General features: G+C 45.8%; 1 protein-coding gene across 1 annotated transcript in view; it reads left to right on the top strand.

Moving 5' to 3' along the window:
* MAP4K5 (mitogen-activated protein kinase kinase kinase kinase 5) overlaps nt 1–24,414 on the top strand; it is a 1,870,683-nt gene that overhangs the window by 410,437 nt on the left and 1,435,832 nt on the right. The window contains exon 5 of the mRNA XM_069638985.1: nt 24,226–24,281. Within this exon, the coding sequence (XP_069495086.1) occupies nt 24,226–24,281 (56 nt within the window). The remainder of the gene's footprint in view (nt 1–24,225; nt 24,282–24,414) is intronic.

Below are 24,414 nucleotides of genomic sequence, written 5' to 3'. Positions count from 1 at the left end.
CCTCAGACGCCTCGCCAGGATCCTGTCTGCCTTTCCCCCCTCTCCATATACCGTTGTTTCGAAAAAGGTGAGCTTTCTCTCTGTCTGTCCTACAAGCAAGGCAGCCAATTTAGCCTTAAGCCTGAAGCTCCTCCCATTTTCCCAGGCACATCGGCGATTTCAGCTTCCCTCCCGGCTAAATGGCAGCAATACTCTCCCTCAACTTTAGTTCCTCCCGACCCCTCTCCCTCTTCTTCCTCGCACCCATCTCCATCAACAATCCTCTGACTGTGTTCTTAAGTGCATCCCAGACTCTGCAGACATCCACCTCCTCTGTGTCGTTAAGAAGGAAGTATTCATTGATTAAGCCTAGGAGAGACTGTCTAAGCTCTTTGTCTAACAGCAGAGTATCATTACAGATCCACCGAGCCCTACGCAGGGTCAAGGGGGGACCCCAAGCGTGACTCTAACCAAATCGTGATCAGACCAAGGGACAACTTCCACGCCAAAATCCGAAATACCATCCTGGAGCGTAGGGTCCACTAAAACGTAATCTATGGAGAACGCGCCATGCGCCGCAGAGAAAAAGGTGAAGAGAGATTCACGGTTCTCACCGACAAAGTGTGCATCGACCAAGCCCAGTGCCTCAATGGTCCGCCGGAACGAGTCAGCTAGCATCCTCTGAGTCCGCTGGTCAGGGCAGGGGGAGAAGGAATGCCTATCCTTATCTGGCCGGAGAACCATGTTGAAATCCCCTCCTACTATCAATGCTCCCTCCACAAACCCTCGAATTGTCTCCCCCATCCGTTTCCAAAATTGACCCTGTGCCTCGTTCGGGGCATAAACCCCCACCAAGGTAAACAGCCTGCCTTTCACTGAGCCCTTAACCATAATATAGTGCCCTACCGGGTCGGTTCTGTGGGCCTTGGGGTCAAAGAAGGCGTTGGGAGAAACCAAGAGGGCCACCCCACTCTTCTTCGTTAGGTAGGGGAACTGAAACATATATTGTATAGCCTTGGATCGGAAAGTCGGTTCCCTCCCCTTAACCCAGTGGGTTTCCTGCACAACCAGAAAATGCAATTTAAGCCTGGAGAATTCCCTAGACACCAACAACCTTTTTGTAGGAGAATTTAGTCCCCGCACATTCAGTGACCCCACCAGAAACCTCTGTATAGAATCATCCATCTAAAGGACCATAGAAATCTTCCCGCCCCTCTAGGGAGCCAAACTTGAGTGTCCCCACTCCCAGCCTCCCCGCACCAGAAAAAACCAAACAAGAACCTAAATACCCCCTGCAGTCCGGAAGCCACACCCCCTCTGAACACCCCCCAAACTCCCGTAAGCAACACCCTCACCCCCACCCCCCTAAGCATCCCAAACCAACCAAACACCTGCCCCCCCCCACCCCCATCATAGAGCGCCTGGGTAGACTGCGACATCCCACCACCGCGCCACCAGGCCACCAAGGATTGCTTCCACCCAGGCATCTTCCACCTAGAATGAGCACAACAGTTTGAGCCCCCTCCCCTGAAATGAAAAACGTGCCCCGAACACCACAAACTGCTTCCACCACCTCCCACGGCTGCAAGACCCCCCAAGAAACCTATGCCATAGGAGGCAGGCATGACCATCACAAGACCAAACAGTAGACCCCATCACACCCCTTCAAACCGACAGCACTGAAGTCCCCTCCCTCCAAGTCAGGGCAGCAGTTGCTTCGGGGATGGCAGCGCCACTTTCCTGAATTTCCTGTGCCCTCGAACGCATCGCTGTCCCACAAATTCTGAAGGACCGGGGCGGGCACTGTCCACCCCCCTCCCCTTCTCCCCACCATTCTTCGTGGAGGAGTCCCCCAACAACTCTCGAGTCACACGCTGAATGTACGACTCCGAGGACAATGAATATTTATAGCCGTCCACCTCAAAGACAAGCGAAAACGGATGGCCCCATCTATAACGGACACCCTTAGACTGCAACCACCTCGTCAAGGGCCCGCAAAGTCTCCGCCTAGAAAGGGTGAGCACCGAGAGATCTTGGTAGATCATAATTTGAGCACCCTTCCAATCGATAGGGCCCTTCTTACGGGCTAAGTCCAGGATCTTAGTTTTCTCCACATAAATTGAAATTTTACAAGGACCGAGCGGGGTCCACCTGCACGCCCCCCTGCCCTATGAGCCCCATCTATTATGGGTTTGCTGGTATTTTCACCATCAAAGTGTCCACTTATAATCGCCTTGACCCCTCTCACAATGTCAGACTGTTTCCCCCTCCATCTCCGGCATACCAAAACACCTTAAATTGGAGCGCCGTTCCCTATTTTGTAAATCGTCCAGCTTGAGAGTGACTGTCTCCTCCCGCCTTTCCAGCTCGGCCAGCCTCATATCGAACTGCATCTCAAAGAGGTCTGCCGAAGTTTGATTGGCCTCCAGGGCCTGGACACGGTCTTCAACGGCATCAACCTTTTTATCCAGAGAGTCCAGCCGCTTGCCAATATCCGCCCTGAAGCCTTGTATCTCCTCCAACAGGGAGACCATGCTGCGGCTCATTGATTGAGCCTCCAGTCCCTCCGACTGGTCCAGAGCCTGCATGATGCCTTTCTCCCCCGTCTTTGCCCCCTCTCGCCGGTACTTTTGTAGGGCCTGTGCCCAGTCCATACAGGAAAGGGGAGATATTCACTCAAAGCAGAAGAACAGGAGACCTCCAAGGGCAGATAGATCGGGGCCCATGGACCAGTCCAAGGGACCACCCCCCTCTGCTCTCTGATACTCCAAGGACTCGCAGCAGGCCACTCCACACCTCTGGAGCAAGGGATTGTTCAACTTAGAGCGCCCCCACCAGGAATGCCCACACCGATGACCGGCAAGACTCCAGACCAACAATGGCTCCGAGGGGTAGACCACCCCGCAAACCAAAGTAGGCACTGGGGTTGTCGACCTCACCCCTCTCGAATACCTTGTGTCTCCACCTTCAGCGGCCAACCAGCACACCCAGCAGCCTCCAAGGACTCGCCGACCTACTTCGCTCTGAATCCGCACTCTGCTCCAGCCCGGATCGTGCACAAAACTGGGATTAGGGGAGTCCTGCCAGGCCTATCACCTGCTCTCCTGAATGGCACCTCTCCTGTGCTGCAGGCGAGGCAAACTCCACGCCCCACTCGGACCTCCGCAGCTCTCTTGCACTGGGGGGGTCCGCCGCGCCGTGACGCCTCCGCCGGCTCGGCCGCCTCTTCCTCTGCTCACCGCACTTGAGCCCCCGGGGATGGGGGGGCAGCACCAGCCCCAAACGTCTATGTCCTGGTCCCACAGTCCGGACCACGGACACCTCGCCAGCGGCACACCCCTGGCCAAGACATGGGGAGTCTCCCAGGCCAGGCACTCGCTCTCCTGTATGGCCCCTCTCCTGTGCTGTCCTGTGCCCCACGCCTCACCAGCATCTCCACAGCTCTCTGTTCACCGCACTTGAACCCCAGGGAGGGAGGTGGGGGCAGCACCAGCCCCAAACGTCCCTGTCCTGGTCCTGCAGTCTGGACCACGGACACCCTGCCGGCAGCACACCTATGGCCAGGATGCTGGGGGTCTCCCAGGCCGACCACTCGCTCTCCTAGACGGTCCCTCTCCTGTGCCCCACGCCTCACCAGCACCTCTGCAGCTCTTGTGCACAGGGGGGGCCCACCGCACCGGGCCTCCCCCACCGGATCGGCTGCTTCCTCCGCTGCACACCGCACTTGAACCCCCGGAGAGGGGGGGGCAGCGCCAGCTCTAAACGCCTCTGTCGTGGTCCTGCAGTCCGGACCACGGACACAACGCTAGAAGCCCGCAGGGTAGGCAGCAAGGGCGCGGATCAGGCTACCGCCCCTCCCCCACCGCAGGCCAGCCCTCCTCAGCGCGGCCTGTTCGCCGAAAAGCTGAACACGCTTCTCCCGCTGAGGACACCGCTGCAGTCCACTTCCGGCCTCCCCGCGCTGCAAGACTCCAGGACCGCACTCCGCACTTGCACCAAAGGTTTAGCCTGCTACAGGGGGGTCACAATCTGACTTCACCGGGGCTAGGTGGGGGGGGCCCTAAAACGGAGACTACCCTAGATCCTTCAACACATCTCAGCACCCCCTGGCGGCTCTCGTGGCCCTGCTTTTAATTCTTCTTTTCTACAAAGACTTCTAAAACACTGTGCAAGACTTTTACTTACCTGCAAGAAGTGCTTCAGCTCATCTAGACTTTTGCCCAATTGACTGTGGTCTAGCCTGGCCCCCTGAATGACTTTTCTGCCCTCTGCCATTGTGTTTTGACCTCCTTCCAGGAAGGGGTAACTAACTTTGTATTGGGGGTTACCAAAAGTACTTACCTGCTTCAGAATATTTGTGTGATCTCTTATTCTGTTCTAATAACCTTTTTCTTTTCCAAACTCTTGAGTCTGATTCTAAATGCAAGCAGTGGTATATTAATGTTCAGTGTCCTAGTTAACTAAAGTAACCTAAAGGTGTAGGAAGTATCTGTGTGCCATCCCAAAAGGGTACTTACTGGTTTAGAAATATTAAGAGTGTGGATTTTGGAGTGTATTTGAGTGGTACTATTATATTGCCCACTTCTGAAGAAGGCTTACTCTAATTGACTGTTAAATTAATAATTGTTTAATCAAGAAACCTTGTGTGCAAGAGTTTATTTGAATACTTGTCACTGTGAATCTCTATGTAACCCCCCTGCAGCTCACATTGACCCCTCTGGAGAACTTTGCACTCTCTCACCGACTCCCACAGCCAGCCCACACCACCTGTCCGCTCAGCCTGTCTCCTTTTCACACAGCAAATCACGTAATTTATTTCCGCAAGGAGCGTGTCTCGAGTCCTGACAAAATGTGCTGGTACGAGAATGTCCGAGCAAGCCCTGCTGCAACCCCCTCCTGCCATGCCGCGGTCCCCTGAACTCATGATCCCAGTTCTCCTTGAACACATCTGGTTTCCAGACCCTAACCCCGCACCGCCTCAACTTCACCCCCCACATACCTATTCTGTATTGCTCATATATTCTGGTAACGCTGACACCTACTCCCACTGCATTTTAAATCGTAAGACTCCGTGGGCTGCAAATCAAAGATCGGCCCCTGTGATAAGACATTCTATAGTGAAGGCGCTCGCTCCCAACAATGATCTACACACTTATCCTAGACATGCCTTAAATAATGATCATCACTATACCTTTTAAGTATATATTGGAGGCCTAAAAATTGCAAACGTGTGTTTGTACTATCCCACTTTGGGTCACTAGCGAGGTGAAGGGTGTGGGGGTCTTGCCCCTGAGGTAACCTGCCGGGGTCGGGATTGATAGCTGACCGGTCTGGCACATCAAAGCGAGAAAGGGGGGTTAAGTGACAGGGTCTTGTTTTATTAGGAGGAACTCTGGGGTGGTCAGCAAGGAAGGGTTACACTTCTGCTACTTCAAAAGAATAGCTTTGGAGGGGCACAAGTTTGAATAAGCAGTAATTTTCCAGCAGCGGGGGGTGAGAGGTGCAGGAGCACATTTGTTGAGATGGATGAACAACTACAAGTCATGGTTTGGCCCTATCACACACAGGACAGTGATCTCAGAGGAAGAATGAAATTAATGCATTCTTTGTTGGCAACATCTTGTCTCAGCGCATCCGTGAAAAAGGGACTGTGGAGGCACAGGCGCAGGAGGAAAAAGGTGGGGGCTGTCAGTGCTCGCTGTGCGTGACGCTGCTGAGGTGGAGGGGAAACTTCTCAATGCCAGAATGCGTCCTAGTACAAAGTTGGAGTCGAGGGTACACAAAATGGAGTCCAAGTGCATCTAGCAATAGCCCCACCTCTGCTTATGTCAGGGCCTTCTTCCCCATGGCTGCAGAAGGGCAAAGGAGGCGTCCCCCATGAGTGCAAGAGCAAGGAGTCAATTTTGCGTAGAATGTAGGGGGGCTCGGGCTCAACCGACCCACTCCTTCCTTACATTAGCAACGACCCCCAACACATGCCCCCATGAAAATATAGGTCCGAGTGAAGCTATTTCTCACCAACAACCCATTTTGATGCGCTGTTTTGCTTACAGTCAATAGTACTTGCATGCCGATTATCTTATCTAGCCTAGGTCTCATTCCTTTTGTGGGATGCGTAGTTATTCAGCTATTTGGGCAAGTGTTTGGCAACTGCAGAACCCCAAAGTTGCTTTCATGCTGTTATTCATCTGACCCTCCCACAATCAGTGAAGGTCCCACAGTAGCTTGACGAAAATGGGAAGTGTGAAAGCACAGCATTACATTGAATGGCATTCTCAAAAAGGCACTTGTTGAAAAACAAATTGACAAAGAGGATAGATTTCAAAAGACAAATTGGACGCTTTATTTGGACACTTTATATAAACATTGTTGAACAAAGAAATAGATGGTAATCATTTGAACCGGGAAGTGAACTGTTCCACAAGCTCTGCTTTAGGTGGACAAGGCACGTTTGCAATGTTTTATGGCAATGTATGTGTCCTCAGAACAAAATTTTGCGCGTTTCCGTGTGTATGTATGTCCAAGACAGTCGTAATAAGATCTTTCACAAAATCGAATTCCATTTCTTGGAATATTGGCTTGATAACACATTTTTTGCTTCTTTTCGTAAAAGCCATTGTGTAACGAAGCATCCCAAAGTTTCCTGTAGTTCTCGTTTGTTCACGCCCGACGTTCTCATTATGCGCTTATACCGCTAGTAATGTCCTATGTTGCATCCTGTCTATGCTGAAATGGAATCTCTTGGGCCTGTACTTTATGCGCATATTGTGGAACACCTCCAAATCTCCCGTGTGACAGTATTCTGTGAGTCCCTTCAGATCTCTTGATAGTTTTATCAAACACTATCTTCTCAAGAGCTTTGTGTGGAGATGAAGATGGAATCAACCACTTCCTCTTGCTTTTCTGCTCCGGCGACAGAGGTCCATTGGTGGAAATGTTGGTTTTCTGTCCGAGTGAACGTTGGAACGGTGGTGCATTATTGACTGCCATTTTTCTAGAAGAATTGCCACAGGCCTACCACAGGTTTTGGAGATCCACCAAAGATGATTTCTGAAAGACTGGGACCACTGTAAAATATTTTCAGAACCTTTTTTTTCCTGCAGCTGAGATTTCTTTATTGATTGATTTGTCAAGGTGCCGTACATCAAATTGATGGCGAATATTTGGAAACTGCTCTCTCATGGTCTTGGCTATTGAAACATGTCTGTCCGTGGGTTGGAGAACTTCCAGGGATTTGATGAAACCATGTTTCTCCATGGCCACTGAGGATTTACATTCAGACACCTGAACGACCACCAAACTCTTTCCATGTCATGAAAGTGGAATGTGCAGTACTTTGATGAAAATCTGGGGCTGTCACACTGTCCATCGTCAGCTAGCCTGAACCGTTAGTCAGAGAATGTCCTTGCAATTGACATTTGTTCAATTTTACATGCATCGCTAATAGCAGGGAATAAATATTCACGTTGATATTTGTAGTACTACGTTTTAGAAAGGAACAGGAGTTCCACAAATTGACAGACTGTCTAATAGTATCAGATGTACAATATACTTTCTTTCATTCAAGGGAACTGTGAGTACGCATACCTCAGGCTCTGGATCAGCTTGAAAAGATGTAATTGTAGTCTAAGTACCATCATCACCCTGTAACACAGTACTTGTTTTAGTATGGATGAAAAAAGTGAAATTGAACACACACAATGGGATGCAGACAATGGTACATATCAATAAAAACCCATAAATTAAACATTATGAAATCAAATGACCGGATACGTAAACTTTAGCATATTATCTCAAATTCCATGCATTGAACATTTCCCGAACTGAATAGCTAAATAAAAGTACCTGATAAGCGAAGTTGTTGTTGACTCTGGGAAAGACATGGAGACAGAATCTTGCTCCTTCATATTCAGTGCATTGTCACAGAGTTGTAAAGGGAAGATTAGATTTGATTTTGAAATGCTAACCTAACAAATTTACATGTAAAGCAACCAATTGCAAAAAGGTTGCTTATTTCCAAGGGCACTGTAGCATAGTTATCTGTGCCCATAAATGGTTTTCTATGATGCTCCTAAAACGAGGACAGATGTATAGCAAAATGGGGTTTAGTTATAAAGGAATACAATCTTGTAAATATGAAAAGTATTATAAAGGACATTGACACCTAAAACACCAATCCGTCAATGTAGTTACTTGTTCAGTACCCCAAGGCCTACAGCTAAATCGGGAACCGTGACTCACCTGAGGCAGCGTGTGCATGAATGGAGTCGAAATTGCATTTGGTTGTAATTTATGAGACGTTCTGAGTTGATACTTCTTTGTGTACTGCGATTGGTCGTACATATTCGTGGCAAAGTGTAGGCTGCAGATGCGGAATTGATCAACCCTCAAATCCCGCAAGACATCCTGGGCTCTACTTTCAAGCTATTCCGGCGCAAATCTGAAGTATCTGACCCATTCTCTTATTAGATCTATATTCCTCAGGAATACATGCATTATAGTGCCTTTAGGTTTGTTATGGGTCTTATAAACGGCAACCGTAAACCGCACATGCAGGCATTGTTGGGAATTCTGCAACAAAAAAAAGGTCCACCTCATTAAAAAAATACTTTTTATAAAAGCGTGAGAAAGATGGAATTATATCCTACATTTTTCTATGCAATCTATGTTTTGGTCACCAAAGCAAAACCTGTGTAGCGTAGCCGGCTTTATTATAGGATAACTTTCATACATAATTCAATGATGTGACGCAAATCGTAAGATTTTACTCGTCCCTTAAATGTAAAATCATGCATCAAAAGGAAACATGCTTATAGACATGGTCCGCGAAGGATGCAATTCGATCCCAATTGACACTGATGACAATTGCTATATATCGATAACATAACAAATTAAACTCAAGTCAATGGTAATGGTAATGAGATGAATGAACATTACACTACTGGGTACATTTGTTCGAAATAGATAGAAATGTAAAGATCAAGGAGATATGATTAGGTGACCTGCCCTTACCTTGACCAACAAACAGTTAGATTCAGCAGGCAGGGTAGTTAGTAGCAGGAGAACAGGGAGATGTTCACAGGTAGCACGATGACGAGTTGACTCGCAGTGGTCACAGAGATTCTCAGGTAGCAAGTTCACGAGTTGACTTGCAGTGCTCAAAGATGTTCTCATGATAAATATCAAGTGGTTTATAAAGAATTAGAAAAGTGGGTGTGCATGTGAATGAAATATGTGTATATGGCGTGGTCTTATGTGAATAGCAGGGGCGCGGCCTGCTTTAAGGGGAGCCTGCCTGGAGACACTTGGTCTGGCTAGGCCATGTGTACAATGGCCCCTGCGCGTAAGATAACTTTGATGTGTACAGGGTCACCTTGGCCGTTCCCACCCCTGCCAGCCCTCATTGGGAGGTCATGGCCACAGGTGCTAACAGTCATTGATTCTGGAGGGGTGGATGGAGGGGCATGAGGCTTGCAGGAAAGGGCCGGAACATTGCTGAATGTAGACACACTTATGTGGATTGCAGGGGCGCGGCATGCTTCAGGGGAGCCTGCCTGGAGACACTTGGTCTGAGGAGGGCATGTGAACAATGGCCCCTGCACGTAAGATACCTTTGAAGTGTACATGGTGTTTGGCACCTTGGCCGTTCCCACTCCTACCAGCCCCCTTTTGGCAGCGCACATCCACTGGTGCGAACTGCCATTGATTCTGGTCGGGGGACGGAGGGTCATGAGGCGTGCAGACAAGACCCAGAACACCACTAAAAGGAAAAACACACTTATGTAGATTGCAGGGGCAGGGTCTGCTTCAGGGGAGCCTGCATGGAGACACAGGGTCTGGCTAGGCCATGTGAACAATGACCCCTGCGCGTAAGATACCTTTGAAGTGTACATGGTGTTTGGCATCTTGACCGTTCCCACCCCTGCCAGCCCCCCTCGGGAGGGCACAGCCACAGGTGCTAACAGTTATCGATGGGGTAGGGGGGGACGGCCGGCCAAGAGGCATGCAGGAAAGGGCCGGAACACTGCTGAATAGAAATACACTTGATTCACTGAAAAATTGAAACAACCATTCATAAAAGTTCAGTTGTATTGCATTTTATTTTGTTGCTGACTTTGATGACGCTAATGTACTACACGCTATAAACTTTGGGTTGCAGCACAGTATTGGAAAAACCCCTCTACTGACGACTGTCACTGGGGAATGTGTCTCTAATGGCACCAATGACACAGGCGGACATTACTCGTCGAAGGCAGTGTCCAAGCCTCCCATGAAGCCAACATGTTAACGAACGGTAGGCCACCAGCCTGTACCTCCTGTGGAAGAGAAAGATACAAACTGTTTTTAAATGAACAAGATAAGTGTATTAAACCTCAGTTGAAAATGCATTCTTGTATCCAATGGCATTGTTGTCAGTACAACGTTTAGTTTAGCCGGGTAAAGCAACATGTACTTATGACCCGCTTCTCGCAATCTTCTCTTGACTGCCCCAAAGTTCATCCTGCTCCGCTGCACCGTCAGGGTATAATCCGGGTAAGCCGTTATGTTTGCCGACCCTTTTTGTATTGTCCCACCTTTGCGAAAGTGTTCCAGGATCCTTTTTCGATCCCTGCAGTTAAGTATCTTAGCGATCACCGGCCTAGGTGGGCCTCCTGGTGGTGGTCTCCTCGTTAGGGCCCTGTGTGCCCTTTCCACCGTGAACCCCTGAGACAGCACTCCCCCAGTGATTCCTTGTAGCAACATTGTTTCAACGAACTCCGTGTGGTTATAGCCTTCTGTTCCTTCCGGCAGTCCAACAATACGGATATTATTTCTCCGGGCTCGTCCTTCCGCCTCCTCCGCTCTGCTCTCCAAATTACCCACTCGCTGTACCAGGGCGTGAAGCTCTGACCGGTTGGAAGCACAGTCCGCCGTGTTAGGGCCCATCTCCTTCTCGAGGTTCTCCGTGCGCTCCGCCAGAGACCTAACGTCTTGCCATAGAAGATTCACGTCCTCTTGCACTGCCCCAACCTGGAGCTCCAGGGCTGTTTTTAGTTCTGTCACCGCCAGTTCAAGCTTGGTCTCCCAAGCCACCTTCAGATCGGTGATCGCCTGAAGGACCTCCTGGTTCGTGCCCATGGTGGCACTGCTCCCAACTTGGGTTCTGTCTTTGCTCCTGGCTCCCTCCGGGCCGGGCGGCGTCTTAGTGTATTCGTCTAATGTGGGTTGCTTACCCTTCAGCCTTGGGGGTTTATTAGATATAGCGCTGTGTCTGGTTTGCGGGTCAGCCCCTTCACCCGTTTTCTTCAGTCCCAGCAAGGGTGGGTTCTTATTATCCCCAAAGGGCCGATGGTGTCTGCTGGTTCCTTCGATCATCCGCGCTCCGCTCCGAGCACTCCACCAGCGTCTCTCCCTCTGCTTCACTGTGAGTATTGTCACTGGCGTATCAGCCGCTGGGGGGCCGCTTACCGCCTTAGTAGTGCACACGGGCCCTCACGATCGGTATGCCTCCTCCGTTCATCAAGGTCCTCGGCTGTGCAGGTCGGGGACCCTCTTTCACTGCGGCCACCCGAACTGGGCAATGTGATGATTATTTCGTACCACTAGCGATCCTCCTCTGCTGTTGTCGAACGGAGACAGTTCCTCCATCTCAGGCGTGCGCCCCTCAGAATCTTTGTTCTCGTCCGCGGCCATTTTGATGTCCCTTTCGCGGCTGGCCTCTCAGTACAAAGTAACAATCCAACTGTTCCTCCGCTATAAATGTGCAGCCAGCCTGCTCATGCTCTGTTCTGTGCCTTCCCACGCCTGAACATACTTTTTGGGCCGCCGCTGATCAAAAAAATGTGTTTCTTGGTTGGATCAAGTAGTCGGATCACGGAGCTCACAGGGTTCCCAGCCTATTCCATCGCTGCCAAGCCACGCCCCCGATCACCATTCACAGTTAAACAGAATATGAGAACCATGCGATGTCCGCTAGCTATAACCTCTATTGGAAAACGTTACCCATGTTTTCGTTGACTAAATTACCTCTTTTCAGTGTTATGTCAAACTTAAAATTACTTGTTACGCTCCCGACTATTGCCTTTTTCTTCAAAATAAAGTTTTTATCGATTTGCGTCTGTTGTGGATATGTGTGTTTATGTTCCTGGTTCTGCGTCCGAAAACGTTATGACGTTTGGTGATAACAGGGTACATTTGGCTACGCTGCCCACTAACGTCATAAAAATAGGTGGAGCTCATTGGGAGCATCTAGTGATGTCAGCATTATGGGCGGGTGATCTGAATTAGTGCTGCAAGGGCACTTGAACGTTGGGCGATGGATCAACGGATAAGATTGGCACAAGATGGCGGCACCCGACATCTTGTGCTAATCTTTGTCGTTTTTGCATGTGTTAAAGTGAGATAAACCCAGGTAAGTTGCATTGGGCCAATACATTTTCTGACCAAACTACCCTTTTAAATCCCCTGAGATACCATTCCGTAACTGAAAACGCTGCCTGAGAGTTCTTGCACTCACTTATTAATCTTTTTCAGTCCGGCTAGGTACAAGGCCCTCATCCCTCTGTACCATGCAGATCCATCTCAGGTGTCCTGCCCCTATGTTACAACAAATGCACCCTCTGTCTGTGGCCGTGTCTTGGCCAACTAAATCCCTTGTATGTGCGTGGCATGTTCGTAGGGAATGCCAGCAGTATTTGGGATTGCTGACAATTCTAGTGTGCTTGTCGTCTCAGCAGGTTAAAATACATACGAGCATATGATGTATGCTAATTAAACTTTTCAACAAAAATCCAAAATTGAAGCATCGAGCCACAGTACTGCCAACGAACAAGATGGCCCTGATGATATGTATTCACAAATACTGTACAATTCCTTGTTCTCTTGAGAAGCTGTTTTGTGAGGTTATCCTCCACGCACACTGTACCGGCGCCTGGTTTTCTTCAGCCTCCCCACGCTTTGGGTCTGTGGGCTCACAGCTGCTGCCAGCATGCTGATGAAAACAACTCTGATCTACAGCAGCAATAAGCAAAAGCTCCAGTTTGGGGGCTTCTGCTTAATTGTTGCCGTGAGAGCAGAGCTTAACTGAAACACACAAAAGTGCTTCAGTTCAGAAAATGGATGCCTTCTAGTCCTCAAAAATCGGAAATTTGTGGCTCATTTGCCAAATATTTTACATAGGAACTTTTTGTGAAAAATATCTTGATATATATTTTTTAATATGGGCAATCATTTGAAAGCATAACATTACTGAGTGAACTTCACCTTGAAGTACTCCCAAAAAACACTCCAATGTAAAGCTTAGGTATTTTTTTTCCTTTTTGTGCATTTATTTCACTGCATATGAAAACAGTCGCATCTCAGCAGCCTTTTCTCTCTATTTCACCAAGATAAAACGTGCTTCACCTGCTCTTGAAAAAGATACCAGATCAGTTCCTGGCAGTTTGACTGCCTCATTGCAGGATGCCTGCAAGGTGGTTTTCTTCATATAAGTGACAAATGTTAACACTGACAATCATAGAAGGCTGTTTCTTTTGTCACAGGCAAACGATTAGTAAACATACAAGCATTAAAACAGATTACTTATACATAAAAGACATGATACTCTGTCATAGAGACCATTGAGCTCTAAGGTACAGCAGCTTCCCTATCTTCAGTTCGCCATTTTGACCATTCAAGGAACACTCCCTGGGTCCTACATGGATGAGACGATGATGGTAGTCATCTACAATAAAATCGCTTTGTGAAAACCCTATAATTTCTCCTTTTGGAACGGCTGTTAATGCCATGTTCACATTCAAAACCTAGGACAATGCTGTGAGGAAATCGAACAGGAGAGAGGTCTGGGTGAAAGGGACCGCAAGGACTGAGGAAAGCCATCATCTCAGCAGTGCTGAACCCTGAGGTGGTATATGGAACATACCCTAGGGCTCTTTATCCATTTCTAGCTTGTTATCTCAGTCCTCCCACATTCCCCCCAACACTCTGTGACTACAGATACAGATCACCCAACGTCATTCACCAGTATCCCAAGCAGTACTAGAGTGGGAAACGTGGGGGTTCGAACCGCAAGGGGAGCTTAGGATGGTGGAGACCGGGGGAGCCAAGCGGTAGAGTAGCCAGGTTAGAACCCAATCGCACTCTTGCCTAAAATCGGCTGCAGTGGAAAACCCAGGGGAGACGGCAGGTTTATGCAGAACAACAAGATAGCAAGATGGAGAAGGCAAGCTGCACACACATTCAACCGGGGCCCCATGGCGGGATTGGGTGGCCTCCTAGGAATGGCTTCCTAATTCCAAGATGGCGGTTACTCGAGATAAAGCCTATGACCCCCGAGCTGTGGGCCAACCCTGAGCACTATTAGGTTCACATTTAAAGGAGAAGAGCTTGTCAGCAATCGCCAATCACATGTGTCTGCTGGCAACAGGGCCCAGGACTTCCCACCCAAGAGGAAAGCCCAGGGATAAGATGATGTTGGAGCAGAACAGATGTAAAAAGTGGAGAACAGTTGAGAAAGAAGGATGTTGGCAAGGAGACATGAATGGAAAGAGATGAAGGAGGAGGTCATTGGGAGAGGTTGGAGAATGGGGAGGAACAGTGTGCAAGACAGGAAACCAGCATTAGCCAAGCAGGGAGGGCCGGGGACTGGAAGAAGTGCTAAAGTTAGACAGCCAGGCCAGTGGTGCCCAGCTTGTGGAAATCTAAAGTACAAGTGGCAGAGAGGTGGTGGGCTATGTCAACCAGGGCCCAGAAAGGGGTAGGGCCACAGAGCATATCAGGCCTCAAAACCTGCTCTCACTACTAGTGGTGGCTGGTTGATAGTTCACCATTTGTGAGTAATAAATGATGTGCTGTATGCATCTGAAGAACTGGGATTCTTTCCAGGGGGCAAATACTATTTATGCCTGGCTAGTAACTTGCAACCTGAAATCCTTGTCTCTAATATTTAATAATGTGGATTCCGGTGGAAAACTGAAGACCACCATGCAAGCAGGCTTGTTGATCATCAGAGCCAGAAAGGCAGTCAATTCTGTAAAAGGGCCTATGCTTGTTGGTAGTTTCTATTGAAGGGTTCCCGACCTTGGGGAAGGAGAGGGGAGAGGGAAGAAGACCTTACATGAACTGAGAGTAACTTCATACATTTCCTTCGGGGCAGTCTACACCTGGTCACAAACTGTTTAAACTAGGGGACTTGGACTTTGAAGCACAGCTCTTCTTTAGATTAGATTTTCAATTACTAACATCCCACTCACCTGTTTTGTTCTCCTTGAAGCATGATTATACAGAGATACATTCTTATTTGTTTATACCCTTGAGTGGGAATGTAATTGAGTAAAGCTTTTCTGTTATAACCCTTGTTGTATTTTGATCTCTTGATCTTTAACAGTACCCAGTACTGGTGATAGTACATACAACTGAAAATGCTTAGGGTCCTTTGTGTGGATCGAACTCTAGATATGTGCACTCAGTGGACGATTACCTTATGATGAAATTGTGTTAATTGTAGCTTCACTATTACCTAGTGGATATGGGAATCGGAGGTTTAGCCTGTGCTCCCTAGAGACACTCAATTCTGTCAGTCTGGAACTGTTGAACTTGCAGTTGGTCTGGCTAGTGCCACCTCCTTCAGAAAGACATTTTCCCTTAAATTCATGGCACAACATAGTGGCAAAAGAACTGGACTATATATCTGACACTTCTAGTTCTCTATCAGGGGATGTACCATAGATCATAACCTTTAGTTATTCTTGGGTGTAAGCGGGCCTCCAGAACATTCAAAAACTAAAATTTGTTACAATTATCGAATATTGAGCCATTATTTTCCCACTTGATTAGACCAAACGCAGTTAAGACAGAATTTAGTACTCACTTCAATATTCATAGCTCCATCCATGTATGAGTGAGTGATATCATTTATATAGTGAACACTGCAGAACTAAATCGTTTGAGCATTCATTTTTCAGGCCTCTCTCAACTGGTATTCTCCACTGAGCACACCACTTTCTCCCAATTTATTTGCTTTGTGCCGGGTCACATTCCTTTACTTCTATTGGATTTGTATATATTTGTATATAGGTTTTCTTCCCTGTAAACCCAATCTTAATTCAAGGTTTTATCCAAAAATTAATAGCCTCTTTCATTTGCTCGCACTGGTTTTATTTCTGGTTTCACTGTTGAAGTTGTTCATGGAAATTGACGGTATTTGCAAATATCTGTACATTTTTCTATCTCTACCACATTTGTTTAGAGTTTGTGCAATGTGACACATTGCAGGAATTCTTCCCTTCTCCCAAAGGGGGAGCCTCCCCTTCCTCCATGCAGCCAGGGAGGTGAGTTCGCTCTGCAACACCCTCCATAGGTGTTGTGGCAAGTGGGACCTCACCAGGAGAGACTCCCCCTTTGGGGCGCCAATGACTCCCATTCCTGTAAGGAACTCCCTAGAGAACATTCCAACAATACCCCTGTCAACCTATCTCATAAAGATGTATAAATGTTATTGTCAACAGAAAAATGTGAATAGTCATTTAAATGAAAACCACCCCTTAACTGCTACGCCGCGGGTGACATTCTGAGAAGAGAAGCAGATGGAGACGGAGACAGAGAAAAAGGAACACTAGATTGCACCAGGGAAGTCCCACGTCTATGTAATATATGAAAGGGGAGGAGGCTGGAGACAAGAGAGAGAGAGAGAGAGAGAGAGAGAGAGAGAGAGAGCAGCCTGCGAGTTACGAATTGGCTTGCACGTTGACATGGAGGAAAACCAGGACGACCAGCGTCCTGCTGGTGTGAGAAAGCGAGAAGCTGACATAGAAGCGCTGCGTCTGATAACGCAGAGAGGGAGAGAAACGAAGCTGGACGTGTGACGTCCCTACACCTGGAGATAGAAAGAGAGAGTGGTGGTGGGACCACAATAAACTCGTGGTGGGCCCGGTGTCCTGAAAACAATGCTGATACCACTCTGGAACTGCCAAATTGGAACGATTTGGTATCCGAAATACCTAGGAGCCATCCTGTTCAATGGCAGAAATCGAGAGTGATTGAACAAACACAAGAAGCCAACCTGATGAAACCAAGAAACGAACTCAAAACGAAGAAATAACCCAGTGACATTATGCTTAACAGCAAAAGGGAACATGGGAGATCCGGGAGTGGGGCGGAGAATCATTATTTAAATGCTTAAACACTTCCTAGTCAAGATAAATAACTGTACTATTAAAGTCAGCGGAAACCAACAAGAATCATTATGAGAGCAATCATACTCGTCCCAGTCAAGATAAAGTATTGACATATAGAAGAGTGAATGAGAATCATTATCGGAGTCCTCATACTTGTCCCAGTCAAAGGAGAAAAGCTTATCAAAGCAATTCATAGACGAGTGAATGATATTCTTTGTTGGAATGATAATATTGATTTAAGTCAATACAAAGGAAGGCTAGTTAAAATAAAATAAAAGTCTGAACATAAGGCTGGAACAGAGAATAGTTTCAAGGAAAAGTCTCAGAAAGAGACCAGAGACTGTGAACCGTATAAAGAGGAAAAGAGTGGGAAACTAGAGAATCATAAGTATTGGTTAATTTTACCATGGGAAAAGAGAATAATGATTAATAAAAAAAGAAACGCGGAAGGAAAACAAGAAAGCAACGGAAATCCATTACCAAAAGCAGGAATCAAAGTCCCACAAAGTATTGAAGGAACTACGCAAATTCATAAAAACAGTCACCAGAGACTTTGAAGAGACATTATTGAGATGAAGTTTACAAGAAGCAACAAACCCAGGAGAAAAGAGTCATTCTCCTGTCTTTATTCATTAAGTTAGTGGCAGGGTCAGAAAGGGTTTGTTTGGACGGTGGACCGATTCTGTTAATACATTAACTGACCAGCACCTTAGTTAGTTTTGTTAGGTAGGGATGCTTCATAGCATAGGGAAAGTTAGGCGTTTATCTTTTTCTTTAAATAAATACTTCATTGAAATGGGTTATCAGAGTCTGCAGCGTCGTCCTTCTGAACCACCACAGCAAGTAGAACATTTTATGTGCGTCTGTGGTTGGAAAAGCAGTTACAAAAGAGAGGCCTCTACTCATTCAGCTGTCAAAACATGTTTATGCTATGGCAAACTGAATGTTTGTTTTCGTGTTAACAATACATTTGAAATCTCAATAAGCATTTAGTGAATGTAGTCTTAATCTATGGTTGGACATGCTATTACATTTAAAAGCCTTTACAATAGTATCCCTAGGGCCCTATCATTGCTTTAATGTCTCCTAAATGGCACAGGTAAAAAATCTAAATATACATTTTAAAAGCTTAAGCATTTAAGTCTCCTAATTAGTTTGAGGTTGTTGCTTTTTTGTGGCTGCTCCTCTTTCACGATAATTCTACTTTGGTATTAAATGAATGTATGCATCAGTGGGTTATTTTTTAATGTGTTTAGTTTGATGTGTCATTTAAAATGATCCTTGACATTTTCTTTGATTGTTCTTTAAATAATACAAGTTAACCATAATGCCTGGTTCATCACTAATGTGCATTCTGGGTGGTAATTGGCTTTTATACTCCAAGATCCTTTTTCGAATTCCTGCCACTGCCTCAAAAAAACTTATTTCCAGACTGAGGGAAGTCAAAATAGAATGGGGAATGTATGAAGGTTAGAAGGCTTCAGGTGAGGTATATTCAGTGGGCCTTGAAACCTTGTTGTGGAGCTAGTCCAGCAACAGGGATACCCAAGGTAGGCTCATAGGTTTTACAAGGGATGTAGCAGTACTAAGCAAACAGCGCAGCTATGAGAAAAAGAAAGGGGGTGTGCTACCCCATAGATTAATGTACTATCTTTCCAGTACTCCTAGAGCTCCCTGCACACTACTTCTCATAATTTCACAAACTAATGTGTTATATTATACAAGAGTGTGGGATCTGTAAGGAAGGCATGGTATCAAACAGTGAAGACGGACACAAGTGATCTCAGTTCAAGGGTGTTTATTGAACTTCATTGTTTTGGTTGAACACCTGTCTAACCTAAATCTAAGGGTGGGATCAAGCTACGACCATCAAATAATAATACTGCAGTTCTAGTCGAGTCTCTGTCGAAATGAAAGGGCCTATACTAATAAACCTATTGCCAATCCTTTCTTCTAAATACAAAAGGGTGTGGGACAATAATATATGCAAAAAAGAAAAGTGTTCAAGAAACAATATGTAAGGACGGTTGAGCAGTTGGCTCCCCTTCACCACGTTTTCAGCACGGGGCAAGGCGGCACGTTCGAGCTTCGCACACACTCTGGCTTCACTGCCATGAGGACACAGTTCAAAGCATGAACATCAGGGCCGCCTGCCAATGTCTCTTTTCCAATAACAGTCTCTTCCTGCAGAGGGCCTGTTGTAACAAACAAATACCAAATTTCAATTTCTATTCGGATCTTCACATGCACCCGTTCTCGCTTCCAGTATTTATCATGGGTCTCCCACCTTCAGACTTGGACCCCTTTGCACCATAATGTTTACTCTTGGTCTCCCTCATTTGGGCTCGGACCACGAATCTTCCTCGTTTGGGCTCGGATTCTCTTGATATCAAAATCGAAGACTTTCTAATGTGCGATGGGTTTTGCTTAAACCGTCGCAGGACCACTTCGATTCACTTCATACAATATTCTCATAATTCTATTGGCTTTCCTTTCTCTTTGTGGGATACCTTATAGTGACCTTCCATTGAGCACACCCATGGTGCGGAACAACTCTGTTAATGGTATTGTATCTTTCATCCCTCAAGTTCAAACATTCATCAGCAGTTTAGCTTTACTCGCGTCTTTTATCACACACGTTTAACAATGTTCGTTCCAGCTCTTGTTACACAATGTTGCTAGTTGTAATCCTGACTTCAACACAGACCGGTTTTGCATAGGTCCCTCCCAACTCACCGGCTGTGTTGATCTCTCTAATGCTTCTTTATTCTTGGAGCCAAGAACAATGCACCAGAGGCTGCCCCTCCTCCCTACCTTGATTGGTTACTCAGGAGGGTCTTTGGTATCTCCGACACACAATGCAGGAGTCCTCAGTCTGGTGTCCTGGCCTTATGCCTTCTGCTTTGAAGGTTTCTGGAAAGTAACGTCTTCTTGTCGAAAAGATTGAGGGTATTTCCCTCCTTGCAAACCCTTCTTGGTTTCCTGGCTTTTTCCCCTCGTTCTGCTGCCGAATCGAAACTGCTGTTCCTTCGTGTGCTTTGCCTCGCTCAGAGTGTGCTTTCGTGCTCCGCCTTTTATCTGTGTGACATGTCGGGTACACCGCTCACTGTTAGTCTGTTTTCTCCCAGAGCGGACTGTCCATGTGAAAGTGTTGGAGATGGGAAGGAGGGGAGGGGGAGTAAAGTTCCCACGTATCCTACCTGGTAGGATGGGGTAAAGGTGTTACAGGGGGAGGGATACCACGTCTCGGCATCTGGTGTCCAACTCCCCGAAGACCCCTCACCCAGGTGATCCTCCCGCACTGGTCCACGGCCAAGGTATGGATCCAAAGGCGCTGGCTGTGCCCTGGCCACCTGAGAGTGAGAGCCCCAGGGACTAGCAGGTGAGACACCTTCTGGTTTCCCGCAGAGCCCCTCTACTGAGAACGAACATGGTTCAAATAACCTGTGCTATGAGAAAGTGCCCACTCAGGAGGACCCTTCACATTGGAGAAATATCCATTTGCATATCAGTCTGGTCCCACCCACAAGAGCAGTCCAGCACCCACATACTAGGCAATTCTCCTATGAACAAGAGTACCATCAGCAACCCTAGACACGGGTTTCGGCCTTGTTGGGCCTCCACAGTGCGGTGAAGCTGAGCCTCTCTAAGGCACAGTACGCCAACACTCCTCGACTGGATTACAGCGGGTTACTTAGGGTGAACCCCCCAAGTTTTACAAATTATACAAGCGTGTGGGAGCCTACAACGCGATTTTAGGCACTCCTGAGTGGGAACCTACCCATATAACAGATTATTTGGCCCTATTTGTTCTTGGTAGAAGGGTGTCAGACCTTTGTTAATAAGTTGTTCTATTATGTATTGTCAAGCTGAACACTAGGCTGCTTATGTCATTTAGTAGCTATGATTAACCAACAGCAATTGGTGAAACATCCATCTGAGTATCTCTTTAAATATGAATCTTTTAAAAAATGTAAATAAAAAAAAAATCACTGATTGGAACGGTACAGTAAATGTATTTTAGCAAGGTTTCATGCTGGTTTTTCATCCTGTTTAAGCCAGCTGCTGAATTTCTGTTGAAGTTTGTGATGGGATGGTCTCAGCTTTTAGGTATAATGTTGATATGGCAACCCTGAGACTACTCACCAGCAGCTCACCCTTCCAGAAAAAGCCACACATGTTGCTTTCCCAAATGATATTTGTTTTTTGATATGTAGTTAATTACTATTTTGGATGCTGCCATTTAACAATGCAGCAACTGAAAACCATTAAACCAAGTCAATCATACGTTGAAGTGAACATTTCCAGTGCTGTGATATTACCAATATTAAGTTTGGAGTCAAATGGATGCTATTTAACCTTGCAATATTTTAATTCTTAGCTAGTGCAGGGCTCCAGTGCACCCCTTAATGACGTGCCTTCTCTGATGCTTTCTGTAATAGAAAGTTAATCAAGCATCCCCAAGTTGACCTGGAGCTTTTTCATTATAGAGGAAGGGCCGGTGTTTGATACTTTGTCTGGGATTTTCTTTTTGCCTTGCCTCAGTACTACTAAATTGAAAATCATTCAATGGCTCTTGAAATTATCACTCTTTAATGTCGGATAAAGTGCTGAATTCATTATTTTGGTTTTGAAGGGCACTGTTCTGGTAAATCTTGCCCCTAATGGCCCTCCTCTACCTTCAAAGGCGCTGCAGTAAAATCTGTTGTAAAGCATCTGTTGTAAAGCTTATGTACCCGAGGATGAATCCTTAATCGGAAAAGGAACATTTATGCCAAGAGCCAGTTTACAAAGTTAGTACAAACAGTGTCTTTTTTTGTTAGTAGCTTCTTTTACAAACAATATAAACAATTGTGTCCCTCAGTGTCCTTCCCCATTGGAAAGGGCTGCACTCAGATTAAAACAAATCAATTTCTTCTGTGAGCACCAAGGCAATGCTTAATGTCCTTGCTGCCCATTCTTTCGTTGTTGGTGTGTTACGGTATGCACAAACACTAATTAAAAGACAGTAGAAAATCTGTTAGACCCTCAGCACCTCCTGACGAGCCTATAGAAGTCCCTGCACCTCCTCCAGACAAAACAATGTGATGTCAGTGTATTGGTGGCAAGGTAAGCGCACAGGACATGCGTGCTTACCTGGCATCACTCCAAATACCAGTCCAGTCCCCACCTCAGGGGGGATGCTTCTGTCACTGTTACTCTCCTTCTACTTTTAACCTTAAAAAGAGCACAGCACCTCCTTCAGGAATTATGTGTCTTTTCTGCTGTCGGCACACTGCTCTTAGCAAGGGCGGCTGTAGCACCTGCGCACCTCGCAGCATGACTATTATGCACAGAGACATTGAGTGAGAGAGAGAGAGGGAGTGGGAGTCAAAACTAGATGGGCGTATGACAGACCTGCTGCCACTAGATTGGATTTATTTAGTGGAGAGAGAAGAATGGCTGCTCTCTGAAAAATGTTGGAATATGTTGATTTCGGGGCAAAATACAACTATAACAATAGCAGTTGTTCAGGTTATTTTAAGGACTGGAATAATCTGCAATCACCAATCACAGAATTCAGATAACAACTTAAAGCAAGTTAAAGAGGACAAAGTAGCAGACTTCGACTGCTACACGATAAGGAACATTGAGTAAACGAGAATTGAATGGAAAGGAAATTAAGTGATCTACAATTTGCAAGAGGATGACAGTTGACAAATATATTACATATAATATATATCTTTGTCTGCTCATAATCCTACTAATCTACCCTTCTGCTTTTTCCATCTTTTCTTCTTTTTCCTGCTATCCGTTAACTATTAATCTATGTCCTTGAATATAGTGAAAATGTTATTAACAATTGAATACTGTAATCAAAAGTACTTTATTCATTTTAATGACACCATTTTGTAAAGGTCGTTGTACGACCATAAACAAATACATTTTTAAAAAGTATTTATTTAGCAAAGTTAATTAACTTTATCGTGATCATTTTATTTTTAAAAAGTGCCCCAATGCCTGGCCAGATGTCTGGGTTTTTTCGAAAAGCTATGGACCACAGGACTATACCATTTATGGGGAACTATTGTTTGTAGTCAGATTTTCTTTCTATCTGGTATCTCTTATTGATACAATGACTTCCCCTGGCCAACCCCCTCTCAAGGGACCCTCAAGATAGCATACAAAATAAAAGGGTTAAACAAATGCCTATGAATTACTGTGGGATAGCCACCGGAGGTAGCACTCACTTCATCAATCATTGCCTTGGCTTGCTTTAATCTTGCGATTGACCAGGTAACCAGCTGATAACCTCATACCGTTTCTCTTGTTCTGTCATTGCACAACCCATCTCATGTGTGGATGCTAATATTCCCTGCCTCTTATTGTCTGCATGATGTCATTAACCTTCTTGAGGTTAATGCCAAGAGATGTAGAATGGTGTGAATGAACTTTAGATAATATTTAAATTTCTGGTAATAATTGTTGTTTGTGTGGTTTATTTAACTGCTATTTTTTAAGACTTTATTCTGTGGTTTCCAATCTTGGAAGATAATACCTCAAATAAATGTTCACTTAATGACAGTTGATAATAAATATATCTGCATATTTTATTTCTTGAATAGTATGTGCACACAGGTGTACTGCTCCGAAGTCACAAGTGTCTTATATAATTACCCTTAACTCCTTGGTTTATGATAGATGCGTATCCCAATGTTTCCGATATAGTCCTATGAAAAATACATTATTCTATTTTAAGTTTGTGTGGCTTTTCAATTTCTCAATGCAATACCACCACTGAATACTGCTATATTTATACCCACAGTGATTGCATATTTTAGATTAGAGTGCTTTTAAAATGCAGCACTTTAAATACCAGACTCTGATGTGTAACGGAGGAGGTACAAACAAAAGAAAATATCGAACACACGTATGTTAATAAATTGTACGAAGGTGTCATCTTAGTTGGATGAAATTTTATTCGTAGAAAGCTTGACGAGTTGTCTGGCACCGGAAGCTGACCATAAGCCTATGCTATTTTTTTTGCTCACATAATTATTTATGGGGTGCATTAGTGTTTAAACCGGCTTTGATAGTATTTCTTTCATTTCAGTGACGGGACCACTGACAGAGTTCCAAATTGCATACGTCTGCAGAGAAACGTTACAGGTATGTTTGTCACCCGATTGCAGAATGTTTTTATTCTTGTGCATAACGTCTGTGCTGTAGGACAGCAATCTTTTGTCTTCTCACTTTTGTTGCCAACACTTAGAAATTGACAGTTTCTTAAATTGTAAATTAA

This window comes from Ambystoma mexicanum, chromosome 14 (assembly GCF_040938575.1).
Source record: "Ambystoma mexicanum isolate Mex_15411 chromosome 14, UKY_AmexF1_1, whole genome shotgun sequence".
Taxonomy (NCBI): domain Eukaryota; kingdom Metazoa; phylum Chordata; class Amphibia; order Caudata; family Ambystomatidae; genus Ambystoma; species Ambystoma mexicanum.
This window is presented reverse-complemented; position numbering and strand designations above follow the sequence as displayed.